We start from the raw sequence: 26,536 nt of genomic DNA, 5'->3' as shown, positions 1-26,536 counted from the left end.
TACTTGAAGAGTTAAACACTAAATTCTTTCAAGATCGAAAAAAAGAGAGAGAGAGAGAATACGTTACCTTTAGTTTAATGGATTTGTTTTTAACAAAAATCTTGGGGGTTTTGATGCTTGGAGGGGGCCCCCCTCCCCACACTTTAGCGGAGAAGTGCTGTGAAAAGACATGCCGTGCAAGGCAGGGGAAAGGGGTATCAGCCAAGCCAGGGATGGTTGCATGGAGGATTTGGAAGCATTTGCAAACGGGGACGATGGGTGGATTGGGAGAAAAGCTAAGCAGAGATGTGGTGACAGGACACCTTAGAGGAAAGGAAAGGGGCATATCTGCATAGAAAAGGTTCTAGTTATGAAGAGCAAGCCTGGGAGATGTCTCCTGGAGAAAATGCCATAGGTCCTGCTCAGTCTGAAGAATCAGGGATTCACCATGATAACAAGAGCCCTTGGATTTATATGCCGCTTCACAGCCCTCTCTAAGCAGTTTGCAGAGTCAGCCTACTGACCCCCAACAATCTGGGTCTTCATTTTACCTCGGAAGGATGAAAGGCTGACTCAACCTTGAGTTGGTTAGGATCGAACGCCTGGCAATGGAGTTTGCCTGCAATACTGCATTTTAACCACTGTGCCACCAGGCTCTGGAAAGAAAGAAAGAGAGAGAGAGAGAGGGAGGGAGGGAGGGAGAGAGAGAGAGGTATTGTAGATAGACAGAAGTTAGAGAGACAGAATAGATAGATAGATAGGTAGGTAGGTAGGTAGGTAGATATGGATGTATGAATAGAGATAGATAGGTAGATAGGTAGGTAAGTAAGTAAGTAGGTAGGTAGGTAGGTAGGTAGGTAGATATGGATGTATGAATAGAGATAGGTAGGTAGATAGGTAGGTAGGTAGGTAGGTAGGTAGGTAGGTAGGTAGGTAGGTAGGTAGGTAGATAGATAGATAGATAGATAGATAGATAGATAGATAGATAGATAGATAGATAGATAGATAGATAGCAATAGCACTTAGACTTATATACTGCTTCACAGTTCTTTACAGCTGTCTAAGAGTTTTACAACGTCAATGTATTGCCCCAAACAATCCGGGTCCTCACTTTACTGACCACGGATGGATAGTTGAAAACGGCCTGGTAATAGTCTGGCATTTCTCTTTCACTATACAAAGAAGAGGGGTGTCAACCTATTCTCTAAAGCACCCGAGGGCAGGATAAGAAGCAATGGGTGGAAACTAATCAAGGAGAGAAGCAACCTGGAACTGAAGTGGAATTTCCTGGCAGTTCGAATAATTAACCAGTGGAATAACTTGCCACCAGAAGTTGTGAATTCTCCAACAATGCAAGCTTTTAAGAAGAGGTTGGACAACCATTTGTCAGAAACGGTATAGGGTTTCCTGCCTGGGCTTCTAGTTGGATTAGAAGACCTCTAAGGTCCCTTCCAACTCTGCTATTCTATTCTATTCTGTTCTCTATTCTGTTATTCTATGCTATGCTATTCTATTCTCTATTTTATTCTATTCTATTCTTCTATAACCTTGTTTAGTGTTCACATTTTCCTAACACTTTTCCTACTTGCTTGGCATCTGTTTTCGTCATCATGCAGAGTTGATGAGCTGCTTTGGTTAAACTAAATTTGCATCTCAGTGATTGCATGACCTCTGTAAAGTGTCTCGAGCTAAGTAAATAAATAAATTGGAAGTCACTCCAAAAATGACACACCAGCAAAAAAAAATAAAAAAAATAAAAAGAATCATGCTGGTTTATGCATGCAGCGGAAACATTCCCTGTAAGATATGCACATATTCCTGAACGCCCTGCATAAAATAACATTTTGAAATAATCTCTTCCAATGTTATGTATTCGGGGGGCAATTATTTCTCTTGGAAACCTAGTGTGACGCTGCCTCATAATAGCTTGAGAAGAACATTTTGGTTCAGAACAGGTTGAGAAGTGTCAAACTTGACTGAAATGCAGAGGGAGATTGCTCCCCCACGTCTAATTTTCGGAAAACATCACCTTATCGGAAATCCTTGCAGAACTTCGAGAAGAGAAATCTGGACAGGCTGAAAAATATGCAGATATGCCCTGGGAGTGAAGACAAGAAAGAGAAGGAGGGGAAAAAAACATGCTATATATCAAACAGACATGCCAGGCGAGGGAGAAAGAGAGAGACAGAAAGAGGGAGGGAGAGAAAGATACACAGAAAGGATGGAAAAGGAAAGGGAACTCGCCAGGAAGACTGTATGAGGAGAAGGCTGCATTGGAGGAGAAAACAAGTTAAAAGAAAGGAAGAAGGAGGAAGAGGAGGAAAAGACCAACTGGGAGATCTGAACGCTGAAGGATGCCACCAGGAACAGGAAAGATTTGGGCTCCTTCCTCCAGCAGCCAGTCAGGAAACAAAAGACAGGTTTTCAGGGGGTTACAAGACCACCGGGCAATCCTCACCCTGCCCCAGGTGCCCCCCCCCAGGAAGCAGAGATGCTGTGAACTAATTGCTTGGGGGGGGGGGAAGAGAGAAAGGAACAGAGAGAGGGGGGAGGAGGAAAGGGATGGGAAGGGAAGGAAATGGGTGGGGAAGAAAGGAAATAGATGGGTGGATATGAAGGAAGAGTGGGAGGGAGACAGGAAGGAAGGAAACAGGTGGGGAAGAAAGGAAATAGATGGGTGGGAAGGAAGGGTGAAAGGGAGAGAGGAAGGAAATGGGTGGGGAAGAAAGGAAATAGATGGGTAGGAAGGAAGGAAGGAAGGAAGGAAGGGTGAGAGGGAGAGAGGAAGGAAATGAGTGTGGAACAAAGAAAATAGATGGGTGGGAAGGAAGGGTGGGAGAGAGGAAGGAAGGAAGGAAATGGGTGTGCAACAAAGGAAATAGATGGGTGGGAAGGAAGGAAGGGTGGGAGGGAGGGAGGGAGAGAATGGGTGGGGAAGAAAGGAAATAGATGGGTGGGTGGGAAGGAAGGAAGGATGAGAAGGAGAGGAAGGAAATGGGTGTGCAACAAAGGAAATAGATGGGTGGGAAGGAAGGAAGGGTGGGAGGGAGGGAGGGAGAGAATGGGTGGGGAAGAAAGGAAATAGATGGGTGGGAAGGAAGGAAGGAAGGATGAGAGGGAGAGGAAGGAAATGGGTGTGCAACAAAGGAAATAGATGGGTGGGAAGGAAGGAAGGGTGGGAGGGAGGGAGGGAGAGAATGGGTGGGGAAGAAAGGAAATAGATGGGTGGGTGGGAAGGAAGGAAGGATGAGAAGGAGAGGAAGGAAATGGGTGTGCAACAAAGGAAATAGATGGGTGGGAAGGAAGGAAGGGTGGGAGGATGGGAGGAATGAAATGGGTGGGGAAGAAAGGAAATGGATGGGTGGGAAGGAAGGAAGGGTGAGAGGGAGAGAGGAAGGAAGGAAATGGGTGGGCAACAAAGGAAATAGATGGGTAGGTAGGTAGGAAGGAAGGAAGGAAGGAAGGGTGAGAGGGAGAGAGGAAGGAAATGAGTGTGGAACAAAGAAAATAGATGGGTGGGAAGGAAGGAAGGGTGGGAGGACGGGAGGAATGAAATGGGTGGGGAAGAAAGGAAATGGATGGGTGAGAAGGAAGGAAGGAAGGGTGAGAGGGAGAGAGGAAGGAAGGAAATGGGTGGGGAAGAAAGGAAATAAATGGGTGGGAGGGAAGGAAGGAAGGGTGCGAGGGAAGAGAGGAAGGAAAGAAGGAAATGGGTGAGTGGGACAGGGGTGGCTTGCTGCCAGTTTTACTACCGGTTCGCAACACACGTGCAACACGCATGCGTGCACTGTTCAGTGTAAATTGTTCTTTGTGCATGCGCAGAACAACTTAACAGTGAACGGCACATGCACAGTCACTACAAACCAAAATGGCGGCTGCCCAGCACCGGTGAGGGTTTGGGGGCATGGCAGGCCTGGCTGGTTGCCGGTTTTGCGACCTAGGCAACCCACCTCTGGAGTGGGAAGGAAGAAAGAAAGGGAGGGAGGGAGGCGATGGGTGGAAAAGGAAATAAATGGATGGGGAGGGGAGGGAATAGATGGATGGGAAGGAAGGACAGAGGGGGGAAGAGAGGAAAGGAAGGGAGAGTGATCCTTGGCCCCAGACCTCAACCCAGGGCCCAGATTACTCCTGGTTTGGCTTTATTCCAGGTATCGGGGAGGGGGCAGGGGGGGGGCAACTCTCTTCAGGGCCGATGGAATCGAATGATGGGAGCCCAGAAAGATCCTCAGCCTTTCCTCCTGGGTGAGCGGCCGGTGGGTGAAAGACCCTTCCTTCCCTTTCAGGGGGAAGCCAAATAGACCATTTCCCAGCTACCCACAGCCACTTCCACCACAGCCTCTGTCTACCCCGCCTGCAGAAATCCCGCCCACCCACCCAATCAAACACAAGCAAAGCAAAACATCAAAATCAGCGCCTGGTCGTTTCCAGCTGCCTATTTCCCCTTCCAATCCACCAGCCCTCCCGCCGTTATCTCGGTAGAAGAAGAAAAAAGAGGACGTTATTTCATCCACCGCCCCCTTTTTCGTTACAACGGAAACGCTGCCAATCCCTTCTCCCGCCCTGACAAAACCCGTACGTGTTAAGAAGGCTCTGAAAAAGGTGAAGAAGGAGAGTCCTTGGCTGGATGTTGGCCCCGTAATTACGGTCAGGAAGAATGCAAAAACAGAAAACAAATTAACGGGCCCCCATCGGGCCCCAATTCCAGGTGGTTCCCCCCCCTCTGCCCCACCAAATCTAAGTTAGCAGTTAGACTTATATACCGCTTCATAGGGCTTTCAGCCCTCTCTAAGCGGTTTACAGAGTCAGCATATCGCCCCCACAGTCTGGGTCCTCATTTCACCCACCTCGGAAGGATGGAAGGCTGAGTCAACCTTGAGCCGGTGAGATTAGAACTGCTGAACTGCAGATAACAGTCAGCTGAAGCGGCCTGCAGTACTGCACCCTAACCACTGCGCCACCTCGGCTCTTCGAGGTACATTAAGCAGCATCCTGCAAGCAATCCCCCATTCCTTGAGACTAGATGGCCATGTTCCCACGGTATGAAGAGACGCTATGAAGCCCGTTTTTTTACTTATTGATCTCCTAACATTCTGGATCAAGGTACGATCAGTTACACACCCTTCCAAGAAGAGAATATTTATAGCTCAGGGTTGAGTTGTGGGGTCCTTGTTGCTCCCTGAGCTTCGTTGCTTCCTTGTAGACGTTTCGTGACCCAACTAGGTAACATCATCAGTGGGGTTTGTTCTCTGTGTCAGTCAGGCCCGCATGCCATCTTTCCTTCCATGCCACACTTTCTATTATTCTACTACGCATTTTCTATGGTGGGAAAATGGGAGGGGGGATTGTACGGAGTTGGGCGAAATGTAGCCATAACAACATTCTTTCTAGGAAGCCAAGGTCATCTTTCGTCTCTGCACCTGGCCGGAACTGGATGGGTGGAAGTTGCCAGCGTGGCAGTGGAAGATTGGGCCATGTGATGGACTTGTGGGGGCAGGATGCTTATAAACAAGTGGCTTGACCTGTCAAGAGGTAAGAACCAAGTGGCTCTTGGTAGTCCCCCCCCCCCACTTTTTAATGGTTTATTTATTTTATTTATATTGCTTTCCATTTCCAGTGTGGCATCTGGGTTTTAGACAATCAAAATCCACATATCGGTTACAATATTCATCACAATACTACTAATAATATAGCAATACAATAGCACATAACATCTTCATCATCAAATTCTCTCTACATTCATTTCTTCTTCTTCGTATCTCCTTTTCTCCAACTTCTGTTTCTATTCACGAACCATTGATAAAACACATCCCAAGTCAGAAAGGATTCAGTTTCTTCTTTATCCTTAATAATAAGCATTAATCTATCCATTTCTGCACATTCTAATATTTTCTTAATTACACACTACCTGATAGTATTTTGCCATGTTGCGCAAATACAATTCTATCTGCAGTTAATATACGTAAAACCAGATATATAGTCTTTTTGTCATATTTTTCCGGTAGAATGCCCAACAGGGATATCTCAGGTTTCAGGTCAATATGCTGCTTTATCATTTTTTTTTCCAACCAAGTGTGTATTTTCGTCCAAATTTTTTTGGCCTTTAGGCAAGTGGCTCTTGGTAGTTCCTTGATGAGGCTGTTTAAGTCAGGCCACTTGTATAGAATTGAATTGAATTTATTAGATTTCTATGCCGCCCAATCCTGGGGGACTCCGGGCGGCTTACAGAATAAAAGATTAAAAGAACTTAGAAAAACAGTAAGACACACAAAGTTAAAAAAGGAATGCAACAAACACCCAATCAGAAGGCCTGCCGGAAAAGCCAGGTTTTAATGGCTTTGCGAAAGGCCATGAGAGTGGGGAGGGCCCGGATCTCTGGGGGCAGCTCATTCCATATGGCCGGAGCGGCAACAGAGAAGGCCCTACTCCTAGGCGTCGCCAGCCGGCATTGTCCTGCTGAAGGCACCCGGAGAAGGCCCGTCCTGTGCGATCTTACACACTATCTGATGGTATTTTGTCATGTTGCGCAATTGCATAGAACCAAGAGAGCAAACCCCATTCCCCTCTAACACTGATGATGTTATCTAGTTGGGTCACGAAACGTCTGCAGGAAAACCCGTCTGCAGAAAAAGCTCACTCAGGGAGCCCCAAAAGACCCCGGACCACAACCACAATTCATCTCAAGAACTTGAGACGTTTGACCTCATCCTGACACCAGAATTATGCCTACAGGTTCAGACTGTTCTTTCCAAACTGTCTCCCTCCCTCCAAGTGTCTTGGACCACAATCCCCATCAGCCCCAACCAGATTGTCGGAGAACTGAGTGCGTAGCACAAGAGCGGTGGCGACTGATCTACAACCCCCGGTGTGCAGAAAGGATAAATTGTGTATGTTGGGAATGGTATGTTGGGGAGAAGACAGAAGGCAGAGAAAATAAAATAGAATCCGGAAAAGAAACAGGAAGAAAAAAAGGCAGATGGCGATATCAGTAACCTTTGGATGGGCAGCTGTCCTACTTTGAGGCTTCCTGGGAGGACAAAATGAAAGTCCTTGGGTCTCCCCCCTCACCAAACCCCCCACCCCACCCCTTTCTGGTCACAGCGACCCCCCAACCCTGTGGCCGAGTTCAATACAGTAAAGATGAAAGAAGACAGAAATACAAAGAACAGCCACAGCCATTCATGCCGTTGGGGGGGGAAAAAAGAACAAACAGAAAGAAAAAGGAAGAAAGAAAGAAAGAAAGAAAGAAAGAAAGAAAGAAAGAAAACCAAAAGGAAGGAAGAAAAGAAAATAATAAAGAAAACCACCTCATTCTTTTTTCTTTTTTTAAAAAAAGAGCAAAGTTTTCATATTTTATTGCCAGCCAGGATTGGTGCAGATCCTGGTGCAACCATGAAGGGAGACAATCCATTAAACTAAAACCAGCACTAGAAAAAGCTCCCGGTGGCATGATTGTGCCCCCCCCCCATGCCCTCCGTCATACTTTCTTTCTGGGTTGGGGGAAGGGGAAATGGTGTGACAGTGAATTATGGGATAGGGAAGAGGGAGGAGCAAGGGGGAATGGTCTCCCTCAAAAAAACACCACAGTCACGAAGTCATCCGGTGTGTTTTTCCTCCCGTTCCATCCAACCCCGAGCCGCAGCATTTGACGCTCGCAAACCCACATCTCTTTGTGGCGGAACGTCCATCCCCTGCCAACCGATCCCGGTTATCGGACTTTCAATGCCAGGGAGCCACTTTTTCCTCACTAAGGAAGACGCCACGTTTTCAAGTTGGGTAAAGGGAGAGGTGGTATTCTACCAATTGAGATCGGTTCGCCCGGTTGGCATCAGTTGGGACCGGTTGGGATCGGTTCGATAGCGGACATCGCAGGTGGCCCCGCTCCCTCGCCCCGGATCTAAGTCCCTGCGCGGAAGGCACCCATACTCACATTTGCGAACTGCTAGGGAAGGTAAGTCAAAACCACCCTTGGGTAAGAGGGGCAGCCTTAAGAGAGAGTCAACAGGCAGACTGGCGAATAGCCGATTGTTCCCGCTCTAACCCTTTGAGCCCAGCCTGCACTCCTCGAAACGCACCCCCAAGGACACTTGCGTTGTGTCCTGCGATAAACCAGGCCCAGCCGCACAAAAACCTCCCCACCTCCTCTCTTTTGTACCCGGAAATACTCCTGGTGAGCCCGCAGCCGGAAAAAGTTAGCTCCTCGCTTAACTCCTACGGGTCAAAAGCCATTGAAACGCAGGCAGTGTCCGGGTTCGCTCTCCCCGATGCCCTACCCCGGCCGCCATTCCACACCTTGTCCCCCAGCTGTTGCGTCTCCTGCCTGACCGTCATCCCTTCAGAGAATTCTGGGTAAGAAAAGGGACACCTACTAGACTGCAGCGTGCGCTCCCTGACCTCCGATGTCGGGGCTCCAAGGCCCAAGGTTGAGCGAGCCGCCAACTGGAAGACGTATTCCGTGTTGGGGTTGAGTTCTTTCACCAGGAAGAAAGTCACGGGGTCAAACGTCTTCAGAAACTGCAGAGCGAGTGCGAGTGTCAGCAAGCCCGAACCAGCGCCAGAAGCAAAGGACAGTGGTAGTTTAGTTTAGTTTACTTGATTTATTTATTTATTTTATTTATAAAATTTATATGCCGCCCAATCCCGAAGGACTCCGGGCGGCTTACAAAAAAGAGCAAAAAAGAGAGAGAGAGAGGAAAAAAAAAGAACAGTTTAAAATAGCAACACCTCATACATTCATTCTAATCGGGGCTGGACCTCAACAGTGAGGTCAACAGCCCCAGGCCTGCCGGAACAGCCAAGTTTTTACAGCTTTCCTGAAGGCCATGAGAGTGGGTATGGTCCGGATCTCTGGGGGTAGCTCATTCCAAAGAGTCGGAGCGGCCACAGAGAAGGCTCTCCTCCGGGGGCCCGCCAGCCAACACTGTCTGGCTGACAGCATCTGAAGGAGGCCCAATCTGTGGGATCTTACTGACCGCTGGGAGGTATTTGGCAGTAGGCGGTCTACCGTCGCACCCCATACAACTAAATTAAATGCCACCTTCAGGGTACATTATAACTATCAAAATAAAACACATCCTTCACATTCTATACAATTGAACTAAAAACCATAATACTGCATTGATGTTGTACTATATAGCGGAATATGCACTATACAGTAGAATATAGTTACTGCCCTGGGATAGAAGCTGTTTTTCAGCCTGTTTTTCTTTGTTTTTATTGTGCTGTACCGTCTGCCAGATGGTAATAGTAATAGTAAAAAAAAAGGGTGCCCAGGATGAGATGGATCTTTAAGAATGTTAAAGCGGAAGCTATAAAGCTCTTCCAAAGAGGGGTGTTGTGGCCCACTAGCAGAGCTGGCGGCAGATTCGGACAGTGAGGAGGTTGGGGAGGAACCTGGGCCAGTCCTGGAGTCTGGGGAAGGCTCTGATGAGGGCTCTGTGTTGGAGGCAGAGAGGGGGCCAGGGCCCTCTGACAGTTACCAGCTGCCTTCGTACATCAGCGGGGCAGACAAACAGCTGGAGCCTGTTCCCAGTGTGCGCATGTGCAGAGTTGCCAGGAGAAGGGAACAGCTAAGGAACCAGGGCTGACTCGGGAGTAAAGCCACAGGTGGACGGTGAATGGCCCCTCCCATAGGGAATAGCAATAGCAGTTAGACTTATATACCGCTTCATAGGGCTTTCAGCCCTCTCTAAGCGGTTTACAGAGTCAGCATATCGCCCCCACAGTCTGGGTCCTCATTTTACCCACCTCGGAAGGATGGAAGGCTGAGTCAACCTTGAGCCGGTGAGATTTGAACCGCTGAACTGCAGCTAACAGTCAGCTGAAGTGGCTGCAGTACTGCACTCTAACCACTGCGCCACCTCGGCTCTTAAAGAGATGAGAAAGGGGAGGGGAGTTTGCAGGAGACCATTTGTTCATTTAATTAGCATGAAGATTTGTTCGTGGCCCTCAAGAGACTCCTTGCCAAGTATTTTCTTGTACAGCTTTTGCGTTTGGAAGATATCGGCCTGGCAGCTCTCCAAGCCTGATAAGGTCTGTGGTTGTAAATACACCCTTGAAAGACTGTTTGCCGGGACTTTGCTGGATGCGAATGAGAGGAAATCACATTCGCTTAATAAAAAGGGGGTTTGGTCGGGACAAGGAGTCTGCTTGGTGATTTGGTGAAGCCGAGGTCAGAACAAGGGGAGAGGGCAACCCATGGCCCTCTGGGCAATGATGTTAACCCTCTGGAGGGATGTCCTATCTGCCACTGTTGACAAACCATAAGTGCAGGTATGAATGGGAGGCACGGTCACTCCCGGGATTCCTTGCAGCAGATTCCCATTCCCAAGAGCGGACTCACCTCCGGGGTTCCTGGTTTGTTGCTGACTTCTTTGTAAAGGAGCTCGTACTTCAGAATAATGTCCTGGCGGGGAGGACTCCAGGTTAGTAAAATTGTGCTCTCGCTCTTCGCTTCCGCTCGGAAATTCATCGGTTGCCCGGGAACTAGTGAAGATAAGAGAGGGGAGGGAGGGTAACGCAGAAAGGTTGTATGTGAGAATAGGTGAGGAGGAGACTGAAATAAACGGGTAGCCCTCGGCTTACAACCAAAATTAGAACATAACAGAATGAGCTGGAAGGGACCTTGGAGGTCTTCTAGTCCAGCCCCCTGCTCCAGCAGGAGAACCTATACCAATGTTGCCAAACCTTTTCGGCACTGAGTGAATGCCGAAACAGGGGCGCACATGCACATGCACTGGAAAAGCAGCCACCTGGGGCGCATGCACACCAGGAAGACGATCTTCCGGTTCCTGGCAGGCGCAAGGGCCATCTGGTCTTTCGGTTTCTGCCGTGCATGCGTGCACGAAGACCAGCTGGTGGGTGTGCTTGCGTGCGCTGAAACCAGAAGATAATCTTCCTGGCGAGCGCATACACACCGGGCGGCTGCTCTGCCGGTTTCCAGCAGTCCCCCACACGTGAACACCAGCTGGTGGGTGCACTGGAACCCGGAAGAGCATCGGGCAACGGCTCGTGTGCCCGGAGAGATGGTTGTGTGCAGCACATCCGGCTGGCAGATATTCCTTAATTATTCTATTCCTATGACATTCAACTTGCATAGTTAAAGTTAATACTATGGCAAACTACAATCTATCCCACTACAAAAGTGGAAAGGAGTTGAAAAGTAGTTTAATGGTTATTGAGCAGTGAAGTGGCTCTCAAGACAATTTGGAGGACCAAAGGAAGTACCATACCAGATTATTTTTATTTAATTTTTTCTGTCTGTCTGTCTGTCTGTCCGTCCGTCCATCCATCCATCCACTTACCTACCTACCTCTTGTCATTATAAATAACTCCAGCTTGAGTATATACACAATAAGTATAATCTTTATTGTCATTGTACTTAAATACAACAAAATTGGTTAATACTATTTCCTCCTCCTATTTTCTCTATAACAACAACCCAGTGAGGTGGGTTGGGCTGACAGAGAGTGAAACCCATTGTTTCCCAGCTGGCTTTCAGGCCTAAGGTGGGAGTAGAACTCACTGTCTCCTAATTATTGGTCCAAAGTCACCCAGCTAGCTTTCATGTCTAAGACGGACTAAAACTCACATGGTGATTGGACCAAAGTCACCCAGTCAACTTTCATGCCTAAGGCGGGACTAGAACTCACCATCCCCTAGTGATTGGCCCAAAGTCATCCAACTGGCTTTCATGCTTAAGGCGGGACTAGAACTCACCATCTCCTGGCGATTGGTCCAAAGTCACCCAGCCAGCTTTCATGCTTAAGGCGGGACTAGAACTCACCGGCGCTTAGTTATTGGCCCAAAATCACCCAGCCAGCTTTCATTCCTAAGACCGGACTAGAATTCCGTCTCCTAGCCCAGCCCCTTGACCACTAGACCAAACACAATCTCACCTCCTTGTTGGGTTTTCACTTGGATGGGATCCGAGAGCGGTCCGTCCCCCACGGATGTGAACGCCAAGACTCGCACGGTGTAGGTCTCATGCTCCAGAAGGCTCCCGACGGTGGTCAGGAGACTATCGTCCACGTTGTGTTTCTGCCAGTTGCTGACCGGCTGATCGGGCTCCATGGTGTAATATACCCTGTATCCCCGGATCTGACCGTTGGGCTCCACCGGTTCCTCCCACTGGATGATCATGGTCGAAGCGCTCAACATCCGGCCCTGAACATTTCGGGGGGCGCTGGCAGGTGCCTGCTCCCCCGTACGGGTCACAACGGAATCGCTGTGGGGGCCCTGCCCAATGGTGTTCACCGCCGACACCCAGATCTCATATTCTGAGTTGGGACTAAGCCCCCCAATGCTGTAGCGGGTCGTAGTGATGTCCTCCTTGATTTGATACGGCCCGTCCTGACTCTTCGACTTATACTCGATCACGTAATAGGAGACGGGGTCCGGATTTCCGGAGTCCCAGGTTATGGTGATGCTGGTGGCAGTGGTCTCGGTGACAACAGGGGTGCCTGGAGCTTTGGGAAAGGCTGAGAAAATGGGAAGAATTGACTGAAAAGAAATACAGTCACGCCCGCGGCACGCGCTACGTTTCCCCCTAATGGGCTGGTGAGAGCTCCCGCCGTGCGGCGCAGGGGGACGGCATGCACTGAAGAACAGGGGCTGAAATATCCTCACCCTAGTTAAGTAGAGTTTATGAACCTTTTTAAACAGCATTATCAACCCAGGAATAGCAATAGCGGTAACACTTAAGACTTATATACCGCTTAGCAGTGCTTTGCAGCCCTCCCTAACTGGTTTATAGAGTTAGCCTCCCCCCCCCCAAACAATCTGGGTCCTCATTTTACCCACCTCGGAAGGATGGAAGGCTGAGTCAAACTCGAGCCTGGTGAGAATCGAACTACCAAAGTGCCAGGAACAGGCAGTCAGCAGAACTAGCCTGCAGGACTGCATTTTAACTACTGCGCCACTGATGACAGAAAATGTTCAGCTCAGTAATTGGCATCAGCAATGTGTGTCCAGTACCCAAAAAAATGGCTGTATGCTTCAGTGGTGGGTTCTGGATCCCGTTGTAACCGGTACGGTTGCAACGGGGCCCGGCGTCCTCCAAATGAGCGCGTGCAACGTGCGCATGCGTTCTACCCTCCAGCGATGCCTCTGCGAGTCTCCGCGACGCTCCAACTGCTCGGCGGAGCATTGCGTAGGTGCTGTACACGCCGTGTGTCTGTGCGGAAGTGCCGAAGAGTTTAAAGACAGGTAAGGACGACGAGCAGGCGGGTCGGTCCTCCGGAGCACTGTACCGGAACAGTACCCGGTGCTCCGGGCAGGCACTGGTACACACCGTCTGCAACCCACCATTGGTAGCGCTTGATTTACAACCACAATTGTGGCAAAATTTATATGGTCGAGCAAGCTATTTGTTAAGTGAGTTTTGCCCCACCTTTCTGGCCACAGTTCTTAAGTGAGTCACTGCAGTGGTTATGTTAGCAAGATGCTTGGCCAGTGGTTCATATTTAAGATGGTTGCAGTGTCCTGGGGTCATGTGATCACAAAAGGGGATCACATGACCCCAGGACACTGCCACCATCTTGAATATAAACCAGTGGCCAAGCATGTTACTAACTGAACCAATGACGTGATCCCCTTTTGTGACCTTCTGGCAAGCAAAGTCAATGGGGAAGCCAGATCTACTTAACCACCATGTTATTAACTTAATAACTGCAGTGACTCACTTAACAATGGTGCCCAAGAAAGGTTGCAAAATGGGGCAAAACTCGGTTCGCAACTGTCTCGCTTAGCCACATAAATTTTGGGCTCAGGCGTAACTTCGAACGGCCGCTAAACTAAGTCACCGGTCGTAAACCAAGGATTTTGCCTGTGTAATTTTTATTCCTTTGTTTTTGCTGCCTCTTGCAGTTGGGGCAATAAATGAAACATCTGCTTTCAAAACTTTTGCAAGCATCCGTGATGTTCTAGAACAGTAATTTTTCAAACCTTGGGCACTTTTAAGATGGGTGGATTGCCGCTTTGCTGGCTGGGGAATTCTGGGAGTTGCAGTCCACCCATCTTAAAGTGCCCAAGGGTTGAGAAAGACAGTTCTAGATTGTTAACTAATGCTGGATGATCTTATAGCAATAGCAATAGCAGTTAGACTTATATACCGCTTCATAGGGCTTTCAGCCCTCTCTAAGCGGTTTACAGAGTCAGCATATTGCCCCCACAGTCTGGGTCCTCATTTTACCCACCTCGGAAGGATGGAAGGCTGAGTCAACCTTGAGCCGGTGAGATTTGAACCGCTGAACTGCAGATAACAGTCAGCTGAAGTGGCCTGCAGTACTGCACCCTAACCACTGCGCCACCTTGGCTCCTCTTGGCCAATATTCCTTTTGTTTTTTTTTTTCTCTTGGGCCGTTCCAGAAATACAGATGTTAATATAGCACACCTCTGGTATCCTTCAAGTCAACACACAGATACACCCAGGCTCTTTCCTGCACCAGAGCAGACGAGACGCCCGTTTACTCTGTCAAACGCTTTCTCATGCTCACATTACAGAACAACCCAGGTGGACGGGACCTTGGAGGTCTTCGAGTGCAACCTCCCCAAAAGACCGCACCACGGTAGCATGCCTGAAGAGCCCACAAACTGGCCACAAACCTATGCAAAAGTACACAGGAGGGAGGCAGGCATGCGTCTTGAGGATACGGAGGCACGAAGCAAATGAGACAGACTGTGGCTGCGCCCGGACCTTTTTTTGCAAACAGCACGGCTGCAGGAGGGGGCATCATGCAGGGCCCCCACCCACCCAAGGAGCATTTGAGGGCAATTCTGGAACACATGCAACAGGTTTTTTTTGTCACGTCATGCAACAATGCTCTTCTCATGCATAACTCCATGTTTCCCCCATGTAGGAAGTTAGCCAGAATTCACAATCCCCCCCAGGAAAATGCAGAGGCAGACCACGGGGTGCATTTGAGATATATTGGACAACAGGTAGTCCTCGATTTACAACCATTCATTTAGCGACCATTGGACGTTACAACGGCGCTGGGGAAAAAAGGGGCTTACCATGGCTCCTTTCACTTACAGTACAACCGTTGAACCGTCCCCATGGTTACGCAATCATAATCCAGGCGCTTGGCAACCGGCGTGTATTTACGACGGCTGTAGCATCCTGGAGTCCTGTGTTTGCTGTTTGGAACTTTTCCAACAAGCGAAGTCAACCAGGGAAAGCCAGATTCGCTTCGCAACCGCAGGATTCACTTAACCAACTGCAGCAACGTGGCAAAAAAATCGGGCACGACTCAGCAATAGCACTTAAGGCTTATATGCTGCTTCACAGTGGTTTTACAGGCCTCTCTAAGCAGTTTGCAGAACCAGCCTTTTGCCCCCAACAATCTGGGTCGTAATCTTACCGACCTCGGAAGGACGGAAGGCTGAGTCAACCTCGAGCCGGTCAGGATCGAACTACTGGCAGAATTAGCCTGCAATACTGCATTCTAACCACTGCGCCACCACGGCTCCAAGGCTTAAAAACCGCCTTGCTTATCCACAGAAATGCTGGGCCCAACTGCAGCCGTAAGTCGAGGACTACCTGCAGAACGTCCGCGAGCTCCAATCCACATAGCCAAAGGCAAGGCGTGATCAACATTGCAGTCCCAAACACGGGGAAGGCATTCGATTGATCTATCCCCGGAATCCTAAATCAACAGGATTCCAACTTGCAAAATCAACGCATTCAGTTCTGCCGAAGGGACAAGATGGGAGTCAAAGCGGATGGAAGGGGAAGGAAATGGCCGCCATGCAACAGGAAGACGCGGGGGGATCTAGGTTAGGGAGAGATTGGCTCACCTAACCAACATCCCTTTTTGGTCTGAAACGACTCCAAAAAAAATAATAATAAAAGCCAATTTTCAACCCAGCAGTTTTGTCCAATGAAACTCCCCCAGATCCCTGGGAGTTGTCATGTGGCGGGAAACGGCTGTCGATCAAGCTAAGCTCCGCCATTGGGAGGAATCAAGAACGAAGATCACCGGGACCGAAATCAGCCAGTCGGGAGAGCAAACCGATCAAGGAATGGTGCACACTTACATTTGACGGTGATCTGGGCCACGGCTTCAATCACGCCCAAGCTCGACATGGCGACGCATGTATAGTTCGCGGAGTCTTTCACGTCGGTCAGCTCGAGGACATTGCGTCCCACCGGCATGTCGTCTTCCGGCGTCAAGTCTTCGGCCCCTTGCATCCACTTGACGTACGGCATCGGGGAGCCCACCGCCACGCAGGTGATGTTCACGTTCCCGCCCGGCATGATCTCGTGGCTGGTGGGCGGGATGGAGAACCGAGGAGCCACGCGCCGCACTGCGGACGAAATGCACAGCGGTAACAAAACAAAACGGAAAAAAAAAAGAATAAAGGAAACAAAGGGGGGAAAAAAACAACGGAGGAGAAAAAAGAGAGAAGAGAAGAAAAATAAAAAGATAAAGGACGGGAAAGGGGAAAAAAGAGCAGAAGAGAATTTAAATACAGGTGGGGAGGGGGAGGGGCTTGAATTACTTGCAGTTCCTTCATTTTCAAAATTAAAAAAGGCTGAAATTAAAAAACTGTCGGAATGCCAAAGAAATAAATCAAGAAAGGAAGGAAGGGTGGGGGGGGGGGAAAGGGGAAAATAAACAGAACTTCGAAAAGAATTTACTTTCACAAACGATATATATATATATATATAATTTATAAGACATCAAAGCAATATTTCATATCAACAGAAGTTCCAATGATCGGGTTGAGACCTGTCATCACAGCACAAATATAGACACAAAAATTTATTAGCAATTTCTCATCTTTGGAAAAAGCAAAGAGAGGGCTCAAGCACGTCTGGACGGGGGGGGGGGGGTCCCTCCTATGTCTTGGCATGGGGGGTGGTGTCCATGTCCCACTACCCCAACCCCGAGGACGTGGCCACCAATAAGAAAAAGTGGGCTTTGTTCTGCATTCCCTTTAAAATCTACGACCTGGTTTTGGGGGAACAGAAAAAAAACAACACCTTGTATAAATAATGGGGCAGGGGAAGGCTCCATCAAAGCCCACCCCCTAAATTAAAAAATGGAAGACGAGGGGAATGGGTTTTTTAAAGGTAGTCCTCAACTTAACAACTATGCTTTTAGGGACCGTTCTATGTTACCACGGCACTGAAGACAAGTGATTTCTAACCGGTTCTCACTCTTATGGACGCTGCAGCATCCCCCCATGGTCAGGGGTTGGCAACTTGCAGCTCTGGAGCCGCATGTGGCTCTTTCATCCCTCTGCTGCGGCTCCCTGTCGCTGGTCGGTTCCACAATTGATAGGGCTTTCGGTTAGGACAGGTAGAGGAAAAAGGACGCCCCACTAGGAGGAGACTCTATGGTGGGGGAACTGGACTTCCAGTCAGCAGAGTAAAAAAGACGCCGTGCTAGGAGGAGATGCTAGGAGGAGACTCTATGGTGGGGGAACTGGACTTCCAGTCAGCAGAGTAAAAAAGACGCCGTGCTAGGAGGAGATGCTAGGAGGAGACTCTATGGTGGAGGAACTGGACTTCCAGTCAGCAGAGTAAAAAAGACGCCGTGCTAGGAGGAGATGCTAGGAGGAGACTCTATGGTGGGGGAACTGGACTTCCAGTCAGCAGAGTAAAAAAGACGCCGTGCTAGGAGGAGATGCTAGGGGGAGACTCTATGGTGGGGGAACTGGACTTCCAGTCAGCAGAGTAAAAAAGATGCTGTGCTAGGAGGAGATGCTAGGAGGAGACTCTATGGTGGGGGAACCGGACTTCTGGTCGGCTTCAGAATTGAACGGGAGGCTTCCGGTTAGGACCTTTGTGGCTCTTTCGAGTGTTTAAGGTTGCCGACCCCTCCCCATGGTCATGCAATCAAAATCCGGATGCTTGGGAACTGACTTCCGACAAGCAAAGAAACCAGATTCACTTAACAACAACCTTACTAACTTAATAACTGCAGCGATTCACTTAGCAACGGTGGCAAGGAAGATCGTCAAACGGGGCAAAACTCACTGGGGAACTGTTTTGCTCAGCAGCGGAAATCTTGAGCTTCGTTCTTGCATCGTTTTGAGAAATTAACATCCGTACATCTGAAATTTGGGAGAGAAAATTCCCGAAACCAGATGTTCTGCTGGTTTAGATGGCCATTATTTGGGGAAATGTCTATGGAGATTCCCAGCCATCCAGGTCATGGCTGTCCCAAGGTGATTTCTTTCTTGGTTTTTCTTTGGAAACGTTTCGCTTCTCGTCCAAGAAGCTTCTTCAGCTCTGACTGAATGGTGAGGAACGGAAGGATTTATGCTCCTTGCAGACAGCTGGTCATTTGCATCCTTTGAGAGGGTCGTTGAGGCCACTTGGAGGTTCAATCTGTGTCCTCAGGGTCACCTGAGTGTTGCAAATGGGTGTGGCGCCTTTTTCGAACTGCTGATAGGACCGTGTTGTAGACTGGAGATAGATGATGTCCTATTCCACCAACCCAACCCTCTCCTTTGAAATTTTGATATAGCAATAGCAGTTAGACTTATATACCGCTTCATAGGGCTTTCAGCCCTCTCTAAGCGGTTTACACATTGCCCCCACAGTCTGGGTCCTCATTTCACCCACCTCGGAAGGATGGAAGGCTGAGTCAACCTTAAGCCGGTGAGATTTGAACCGCTGAACTGCAGATAACAGTCAGCTGAAGTGGCCTGCAGTGCTGCACCCTAACCACTGCGCCACCTCGGCTTCTTTGACCCCTCTTTCAAGGCAGCGGTCCTCTCTATCCAAAATGTGGGCGATGTGAGCGGGGCAGCCTCATGGTCCTGTGCGGGTCGGATTAATGTCTTCGGCAGGCCGTATCCGGCCCGCGGGCCGTAGTTTGAGGACCCCTGCTCTAAAAAGGATGCAAATGACCAGCTGTCTGCAAGGAGTATAAATCCTGCCATTCCCCCACCAGCTAGAACTGAAGAAGCTTCTTGGGTGAGAAGTGAAACATCTTCAAAGAAGAAAAAAAACAGAAAGTCCAGTTGCCTCTTGAAAAAGCACCTTTGGGGCATTATTTGGGGCGTGATGATCAAACAGCTGCACTTCACATCTGGATAGGCAGTCCCTCCTGAGGGTTAGGCATGGAGCCCTCGACTGACAGCATTTAGCTGCTGTTTGAAGTTACAGCGACCCTGGGAAAAGTGACTTGGGGCTGGTCCTCACACTTACAACTATCGTAGCACTTCCCATGGTCATGTGATCAAAATTCCAGGGGTTCGGCCACCGGTATGTATTTACAAGTGTTGCACCATTTGGGGGTCTCCTGATCACCGTTTGTGACCTTCCTAACTAGCAAGTAAAGCCAATAGGGGAAGCTGGATTTGCCTAACAATCCAGATTAATATTAAATGATCCGCTTAATGACTCTATGGATTAACAACCATGGGGGGGGGGGGGAGCTCCTAAAAATCAGGCATGACTCACTTATCAACCACCTTGCTTGTGGTCATAAACCGAGGACTACCTGTAGTCTCTCACAGCCAGCCTAGCTTGTTTTTTAAAAAAAAATCTCCTGGCCTTGTGACCAGATGCAAAAAAAAATGGGGGCTGAAATCCTTTATAGCTTGTCCTCGCTTAGTGACACCAGCAACTCAGTCGCTAAACAAAACCGTGACCGCCCTTGTGGTCTGACTGCAGTTCTCCTTTGCTTGACAGATCCCCCCACCCCCACAAAGGTCATAACTTTGGGTCGAGGGTTGCTCATCGCCCCGTGAAATTTCACCAGCGTCGTCGCTGCAAATGGTCACTAACCAAGACAGCGGCTAAATGAGGATGACCTGTAGCTATGGTTAAAGCTAGGTGCTCCTATTTTCCTGAAATGCTTGTACGTGCAAAAAAAATATCAAGGTGATTAGGCAAGAGTGAAAGGGCCTTGCTCTCTACAGGTACCCCAAATTTAGCCCCCCCCAATGGAAGAGAATGCATATAGAAGGGGGAAAGCCCTCTCTCCTACCCCACCCACCCACCGTCCCCAATAAGAAGGAGAATCTGCAAAAGGAAGGCCGCCTACGGGAAAGGAAACCAAAAAAAAAAGATAAAAAGATGAGAAACTCTAATCAAATTTTTGTGGTTTTGGGGTATATACACCCTAACGAAGCTTCTTGGAAAAATCTAACATGATTCCATTGATAGATGCAGCTTTCAGATTTCATGCAAAGGGAAAAGCAGAAGAGGAGAGAAAAAGGAAGAAGAGGGGGAGAGAGAGAGAAAGAGAAAGAGAAGGAGGAATAGAACAGTGGAAGTTATTAATTGGGCTGCTAGCAAAAGCCCATGAGGTTAGGGAAAAATGGAGTTTGGGGGGAAATTAGAGAGAGACAGAGAGGTTAGGGGTACGGGGAGAAACCCACTTTTAAAAATGCTGCATACTCTGTTTCTAGCTGATGTGATCCAATGTGCTGATCTAACATTGGCACATCCAAGCCCTGCCAGAATAATAATCATAATCATAACAATAACCATAACAATAAAAGAGAATTCATAAGAATCCAAACCAAAAAAAGGGGGTGGGGGGGTAGGGAGAGGAAACGAAAAAGGAAACGGACACAGGGCGGGGCGGGGGGGTGGGGAGACGAGAAATACACAAAATGACCACAATGGGGGTTTGCATGCAGAGACTATCGGATGCACCTCGCCGGAAGGATGAACGGGATGGGAGAGAGAGAAAGCACTGTTTTGTGTGGATCCATTTTTCGCACAGACACAAACGCACACAAACACACACACGCACAACTGCACGCCAAAAATGATGGGCTAATGCTTTCCGCTAACTCTAGTGGTCGTAGAAGAGGTTTCGGGAACATTTTCAATGTAGGGGATCCACCCATTTAGTTATCTTTCCTTTCTACCCGTCTGACTCCTTCTGGGTTTTACTGGGATTGAAATGGGTTAAGAGAGTCCCTTGTTCTGTCTCGAAATAAGCCTTGGTTTAAATCCAGCCAAATTCTGGATAATTTCAGGTTCTCAAAAGATTGCTGTTTGCAAAGCACTTTTTCCCCTAGCCAGGATTTAATTAAAAAAAACCAATGATGGTGTTTGCATTATTAGGGAAGATAATGGGTGGGCCTGCATTGTGCGTTGCTAGAAAGTTTTTTGGGGCGACTAGAGTGTCAATAAATCAAGAAGTTGAAGGACCAATTTCATTGATTTAACCTTCCTTGTTGGGCAAACTAGCCAGGTATGGCCTTGAGGATCAGGAGGAACTGAGGTTAGCAAAGCAACATTAGATAAGAGGTGGCTGAGCCCTGGTTAGCTAAGAGGTGTGGGGACATTGGTGCTGTTCTCGAGCTTGGCTGTTTTCCTGCAGACGTTTCGTTACCACACTAGGCAACATTATCAGTGCAGGAAGGCAGTGGGGTTTGCTCTCTGTTTCCATGCTCTGTTTGTACATTAGAGAAGAGGTGCTTGAGCCCCAGCTAGGAAAGTAATGCGTGTAAGTTTAAAGGAATGGGAGGGGGAAGCACATTCCTGCTTGCAAAGTGCTTTTAATTACACCCGTTGCAATAAAAGTGGTTCTGCTCTATATGGTACTGGTTTCCTAGTCTGGCCTGCCTTGCAACACTGGACTAAGAGGGGTTAATTCCTCACTAAAAACAAGGCATTCTCCTCTGTTCTAAAGTCACTGGGAGGATGAAATGGAGAATCACACCAACTTCTGGAAACCTTGCTTAATCAGTTGATTTTTTTTAAATTCTCATCTGAATTTAACTCTAGGAAGGAGAGAGAAAGAGGAAGAGAGGGAGGGAGAGAGAAGGAAGGAAAGGAGGAGGAGAGAGGAAGGAGGGAAGAAGAGGAGGAGGACGAAGGAAGGAAGGAGAGGAGGAGAGAGGAAGGAAAAAAGAAGAGGAGGACGACGAAGGAAGGAAGGAAGGATACAAAATAGAGCCACAGGAAAACAGTGCAACCCGTATGATAAATGAAAAGGGGAGACCAAAAGGAAGGAAATTGGGGGAAAACTTACTGAAGGACGAGGAGTTTGAAAAAGGCACACAAGGAAAGAGAGTGATTTCAGAGAGGGGGCAAAACAAATGGAAGAGAAGGGGAGAGAGAAATATCCAACCGAAGAGATAAGTTTTGCAAAAGGCATCAAAATGGCAAAACAAGGCAGGTAGAAATGCAAACACCTGAGCATTTATTGGAAACAGAAGACAACAAAATCAAACTGAATATCGTAATGAAGAAAGAAGGGAGGGAGAGAAGGAGAAGGGAAAATGAGAAAGGTGGAAGGATGGAGGGAAAAAGGGAGGGAGGGAGGGAGAAGGGAAAACAAGGGTAAAAGGATGGTGGGAAAGAAGGAAGGAGGAAGGGAGAAAAAAGAAAGGGAGGAAAAGAGAGAACAAAGGAAGGGGAAGGTACGAAGGAAGAAGAAGGGAAGAAAAGAGGGAGGGAGTAAAAGGAGGGAGGGAATAGAAGAAAGGAGAGGAAAAAAAAGAGGGAGCCAGAAGAAATGAAGGAAGAGAAAGGAGAGAGCAAAGGAAGGGAAAGGAAAAGGGGAAGAAAGGAAGAGGAGAGAGGGAGGGAGGAAAGGGAAGGAGAAAAAAGAAGGGGAAGGAGGGAACAAAGGAAGGAAAGAGGGAGGAAAAGGAGGGAAGGAAGAAGAAAGGAGGGAAGAAAATAGGGAGGAAGAAAGGAAGTTCAAATCAAACTTTAAAAGAAGAAAGTGGGAAACCATGATTCATATGGCCCAGGACTGTGAATCGGAGTCTGAAGTGCGGAGTCCAATTGTCAGTGGGGGGTGAGGATGAGGAAGGGGGGGGGCTGCTTTCAGTTCCCCACAAGGGAGGGAGAAAATGGTGGGGGGGGGGAGTAACAGTCCAACCATCCGAAAATCTGGGGAATGCATATTTGTGCTAAAATTTGCAATGAAAGGGAAGGCCGAAAACGGAATAAATCTATTTTGTCTTTTTTTTTGTTTTTAAGAAGAAACTTCTCTCTTCTCCCAAAATCTCATCCTCTCCCTTTGTCCCGCTCCTATTTTAAAATGTCTGAAGTCTTTCTCCTAGGGTAATTTAAAGGGAGTCCTCAAATTACGACCGTTGCCTTAGCGGACAGTTTCCAAATCAGGACAGTGCTGGAAAAAAATGGGATTTGACAAGTGGCCCATGCACTTAAAAGCGTGCGTGTGGTCCATTCACAATCAAAACTGGGGTGTTTGGCAACCGGCAATGGATTTACGACAGTTACACTATTGTGTGTGAGTGTGTGTGTGTGAGAGAGAGAGATGTGATCGCCGTTTATGACTCTCCCAGGGGCTTTCCACAAGTCAATAGAAGAAGCCAGTTTTGCTTAGTGACTTTGCTTAAGAACCACTGCAAAAATAAAATAAAAATCAGGCACGGCTCACTTAATGACCGCAGACACCCAGGTCGTAAGTCAAGGACTCCCTGTCTCCCGACTTCCTTCTAAACTTGGGATTTGCCCAACGTGCTTCGCTCATTGCCAATTTAATCCATTTGAACATCTTTGTACAAAGAGACCGAGCCATAGAATTTGTTATGAACCTATTCCTCCCCTCCTCCATTAAACCAAGGTTTAAACTAACCAGGCTTGACGCGATATGTCAATGCCATGGTTAAGTCTATCACCGGTTGGGTTTTCTCACATTGAAGGCAGAATTTGATCGGGTGGTGGTGGTGGAGGAGGGTGTCATTAATCCTTATTCCTGGTAACATTTAGCAGAATGCAATGTTTGATATGTCAAGATCACGTTAATAAGTCTCCAATTGGCAACTATTTAAAATGCATGAAAATAATAAAAATGGAGGTATAAGGGTAACATGTATAAATATTTGAGTTAAAATACTTGAGTTAATATGAATTATGCTCGATGACTGTGGAAGAGATGCACGAAAACCTTTTGTAACTGATATACTTTCTACAGTACGTAAAGAAGGAAGATTTTATGTGTTGTGTTTGTTTTGAAAATAAAAATAAATTCTATTTTTTTTAAAAAATGCATGGAAAAAGGGCTGCACAGGGGAGTTTTTAGGCAGTGCGGAGTTAATACAGGTGGTCCTCGACTACAACAGTTCATTTAGTGACAGTTAGAAATTACAACGGCACTGAATAAAGTGTTGTGGCCTGCCAGCAGCTAGCGATCAGCAGATTCGGAGAGTGAGGAGGGTTGGGGAGGAACCTGGGCCAGTCCTGGAGTCTGGGGAAGGCTCTGATGAGGACTCTGTGTCGGAGGCAGAGAGGGGGCCAGGGCCCTCTGACAGTTATCAGGCTGCCTTTGGAGTCAGACATCAGTGAGGCAGATGAACAGCTGGAGCCTGTTCTCAGTATGCGCATGAACAGAGTTGCCAGACGAAGGAAAGAGCTAAAGAATAGGGGTCGACTTGGGAGTAAGGCCACATGTGGATGGTGAATGGCCCCTCCCAGAGGAAATAAAAGAGGGGTGAAAGGGGAGTGGAGTTTGCAGGAGAGACAATTAGTTGGCTTAATTGGTTCCTGACTCTCTGAGGCTCCTTGCCAAATTCTGCAGAGATCGGCCTGGCAGCTCTCCAAGCCAGAGAAGGTCTGTGGCCGTAAATCCCCCTTTGAAAGACTCGGCTGGATGTGAATGAGCGGAATTCAAAGTCAATTAACAAAAGGGGGTTTTGTCGGGACAAAGGAGTTGGCTTCATGCTCTTGGGAAGCCTCGGTCAGAACAGAAAGGCCTGTTTGTCACTGTTATGACCATCCCTGTGATCGTGTGACCAAAAGTCAAGACGATTGGCAACCGACTCATAGTTATGACGGTCACATGATCCCCTTTGGGACCTTCAGACCAGTAAAGTGAATGGGGAAGTCAGATTCACTTCACAACTGTGTGGCTCACATAACGTTAATAACCGTGGCAAAAAAAAAAACCCCAGTCAAACTCATTTAACAAAGGTCTCGCTTAGCCAAGGATGTTTTCAAGGGTTCAATTGCGGTCGTTAAGATGAGGACTACCTGTATACGTTCCACAGATTTGCAAGTGTTTTCTAAGTTTCCCTGGATCTTAATTTAATTGAATGAATGAATGAATGAGTGAACTGAATGAATAAATAAATAAACAAACCGGAAGCAAATGTTGGGTTTGGGCAAAGCTTTCAACGTGACGGCGAGACAGGCCAAATGGCCATAAATGCATCATTGGTTGCCCATCAATTGTAGTCCAGCCTTGCGCACCATATCAGAACTACAAATATGGCGGTAAGTACCTTCGGGTAGCGACCGAGTTATGAGCCGAGGACTGTCTATACCAGTGTTTCTCAACCTTGGCAACTTGAAGATGCCTGGACTTCAAGTCCCAGAATTCCCCAGCCAGCGAATGCTGGCTGGGGAATTCTGGGAGTTGAAGTCCAGACATCTTCAAGTTGCCAAGGTTGAGAAACACTGGTCTATACAACCAGATTGCATTACAGCGGATATTACCAGGAAGAAGGAGACGCAGGAAAGGAACAACACACCATCTCCATCGAAAGGAGAATATTGGTAGCTTGGTAGGTTGAAATGAGGGGGGGGGGGGCTTGGTGTTCTTGGAGCTTGGTGGCTTTCTTGCAGGCGTTTCATGGCCCAACTAGGCAACATCATCAGTGCTAGAAGGGTGTGGAGTGGAGGAGCGGGAGGAGGAGGAGGAGATAACATCACCAGTGCTAGAAATGAATGGGGTTTGTGGAGAGAAGGGCTGTGGGGCCCTTGGGAGTTCTCTGAGCTTGGTTTGTTTCCTTGCAGACATTTCACGACCCAACTAGGTAACGTCATCAGTGCTAGAAGGGAATAGAGTTTGCTCTCCAACCCTTCTAGCACTGATGATGTTAGCTAGTCGGGTCACGAAACGTCTGCAAGAAAGCAACCACATTCAGAGGTCACCAAGGACCCCAGAGTCCTCCTCCTCCTCCTCCTCCACTACACACCCTTCTAGCATTGATGATGTTACCTAGTTGGGTCATGAAATGTCTCCCTTAAACCTGAGCCTTCATTCTTAGGTCCTTAGGATGAATCTGGGGTTCCACCTAGCACGTTTCCATCACGGATAATTCCTTCTCTTCTGGAGAGCCTAATCCTACGTTTTGAAGGACCTCTACTAGAAGAGCAGAAAGTTCAAGAGGGCAAAGGAAGCAGGATGGGGTGCAAAATTATTTTGACAGACCTGATTCTAGGAGAACGGAGCACCGGGATCCAACCACCTCTTGTCCTTACAACACTGGGATCTCAAGATGGATCTGGAAAACAAATTCTGAGGACCACGTTCTTCCACGAAACCCCCCCCCCCGATATAGGTAGTCCTCGACTTACGACCATTTGTAGGTACAACAGCACCTAAAAAAAGTGACTGATGCCCATTTTCTGCACTTACATCCGTTGCAGCATCCTCGTCGTGATCACGTGATTAAAATCTTGGCAACCGGTTCATATTTATGACGGTCACAATGTCCCGGGATCATATGACCAGGTGATCTTCTGATTAGCAAAGTCGACAGGGGAAGCCAGGTTCCCTTCACCACCACGTGACGAATGGAACAACTGCAGTGCTTTCGCTGAACGGCCGTGGCACGAAAGGTTGTAAAACGGGGCAAAACTCATTTAACCAACGTCTCG

At 48.1% G+C, this 26,536-nt stretch overlaps 1 protein-coding gene across 7 annotated transcripts in view; it reads right to left on the bottom strand.

Moving 5' to 3' along the window:
* PTPRS (protein tyrosine phosphatase receptor type S) overlaps window positions 1-26,536 on the bottom strand; it is a 253,282-nt gene that overhangs the window by 87,144 nt on the left and 139,602 nt on the right. For all 7 annotated transcript variants that reach the window (XM_032228406.1, XM_032228699.1, XM_032228565.1 and 4 more), the window contains 4 exons: window positions 16,015-16,284; window positions 11,874-12,455; window positions 10,319-10,461; window positions 8,346-8,490 (listed from right to left, as the gene is read on the bottom strand). In XM_032228406.1, the coding sequence (XP_032084297.1) occupies window positions 8,346-8,490; window positions 10,319-10,461; window positions 11,874-12,455; window positions 16,015-16,284 (1,140 nt within the window). The remainder of the gene's footprint in view (window positions 1-8,345; window positions 8,491-10,318; window positions 10,462-11,873; window positions 12,456-16,014; window positions 16,285-26,536) is intronic.

The sequence above is a fragment of the Thamnophis elegans genome, chromosome 1 (genome assembly GCF_009769535.1).
Source record: "Thamnophis elegans isolate rThaEle1 chromosome 1, rThaEle1.pri, whole genome shotgun sequence".
NCBI lineage: Eukaryota > Metazoa > Chordata > Lepidosauria > Squamata > Colubridae > Thamnophis > Thamnophis elegans.
The sequence above is the reverse complement of the archived record's forward strand: the minus strand, read 5'-3'. Positions and strand labels throughout refer to the sequence as shown.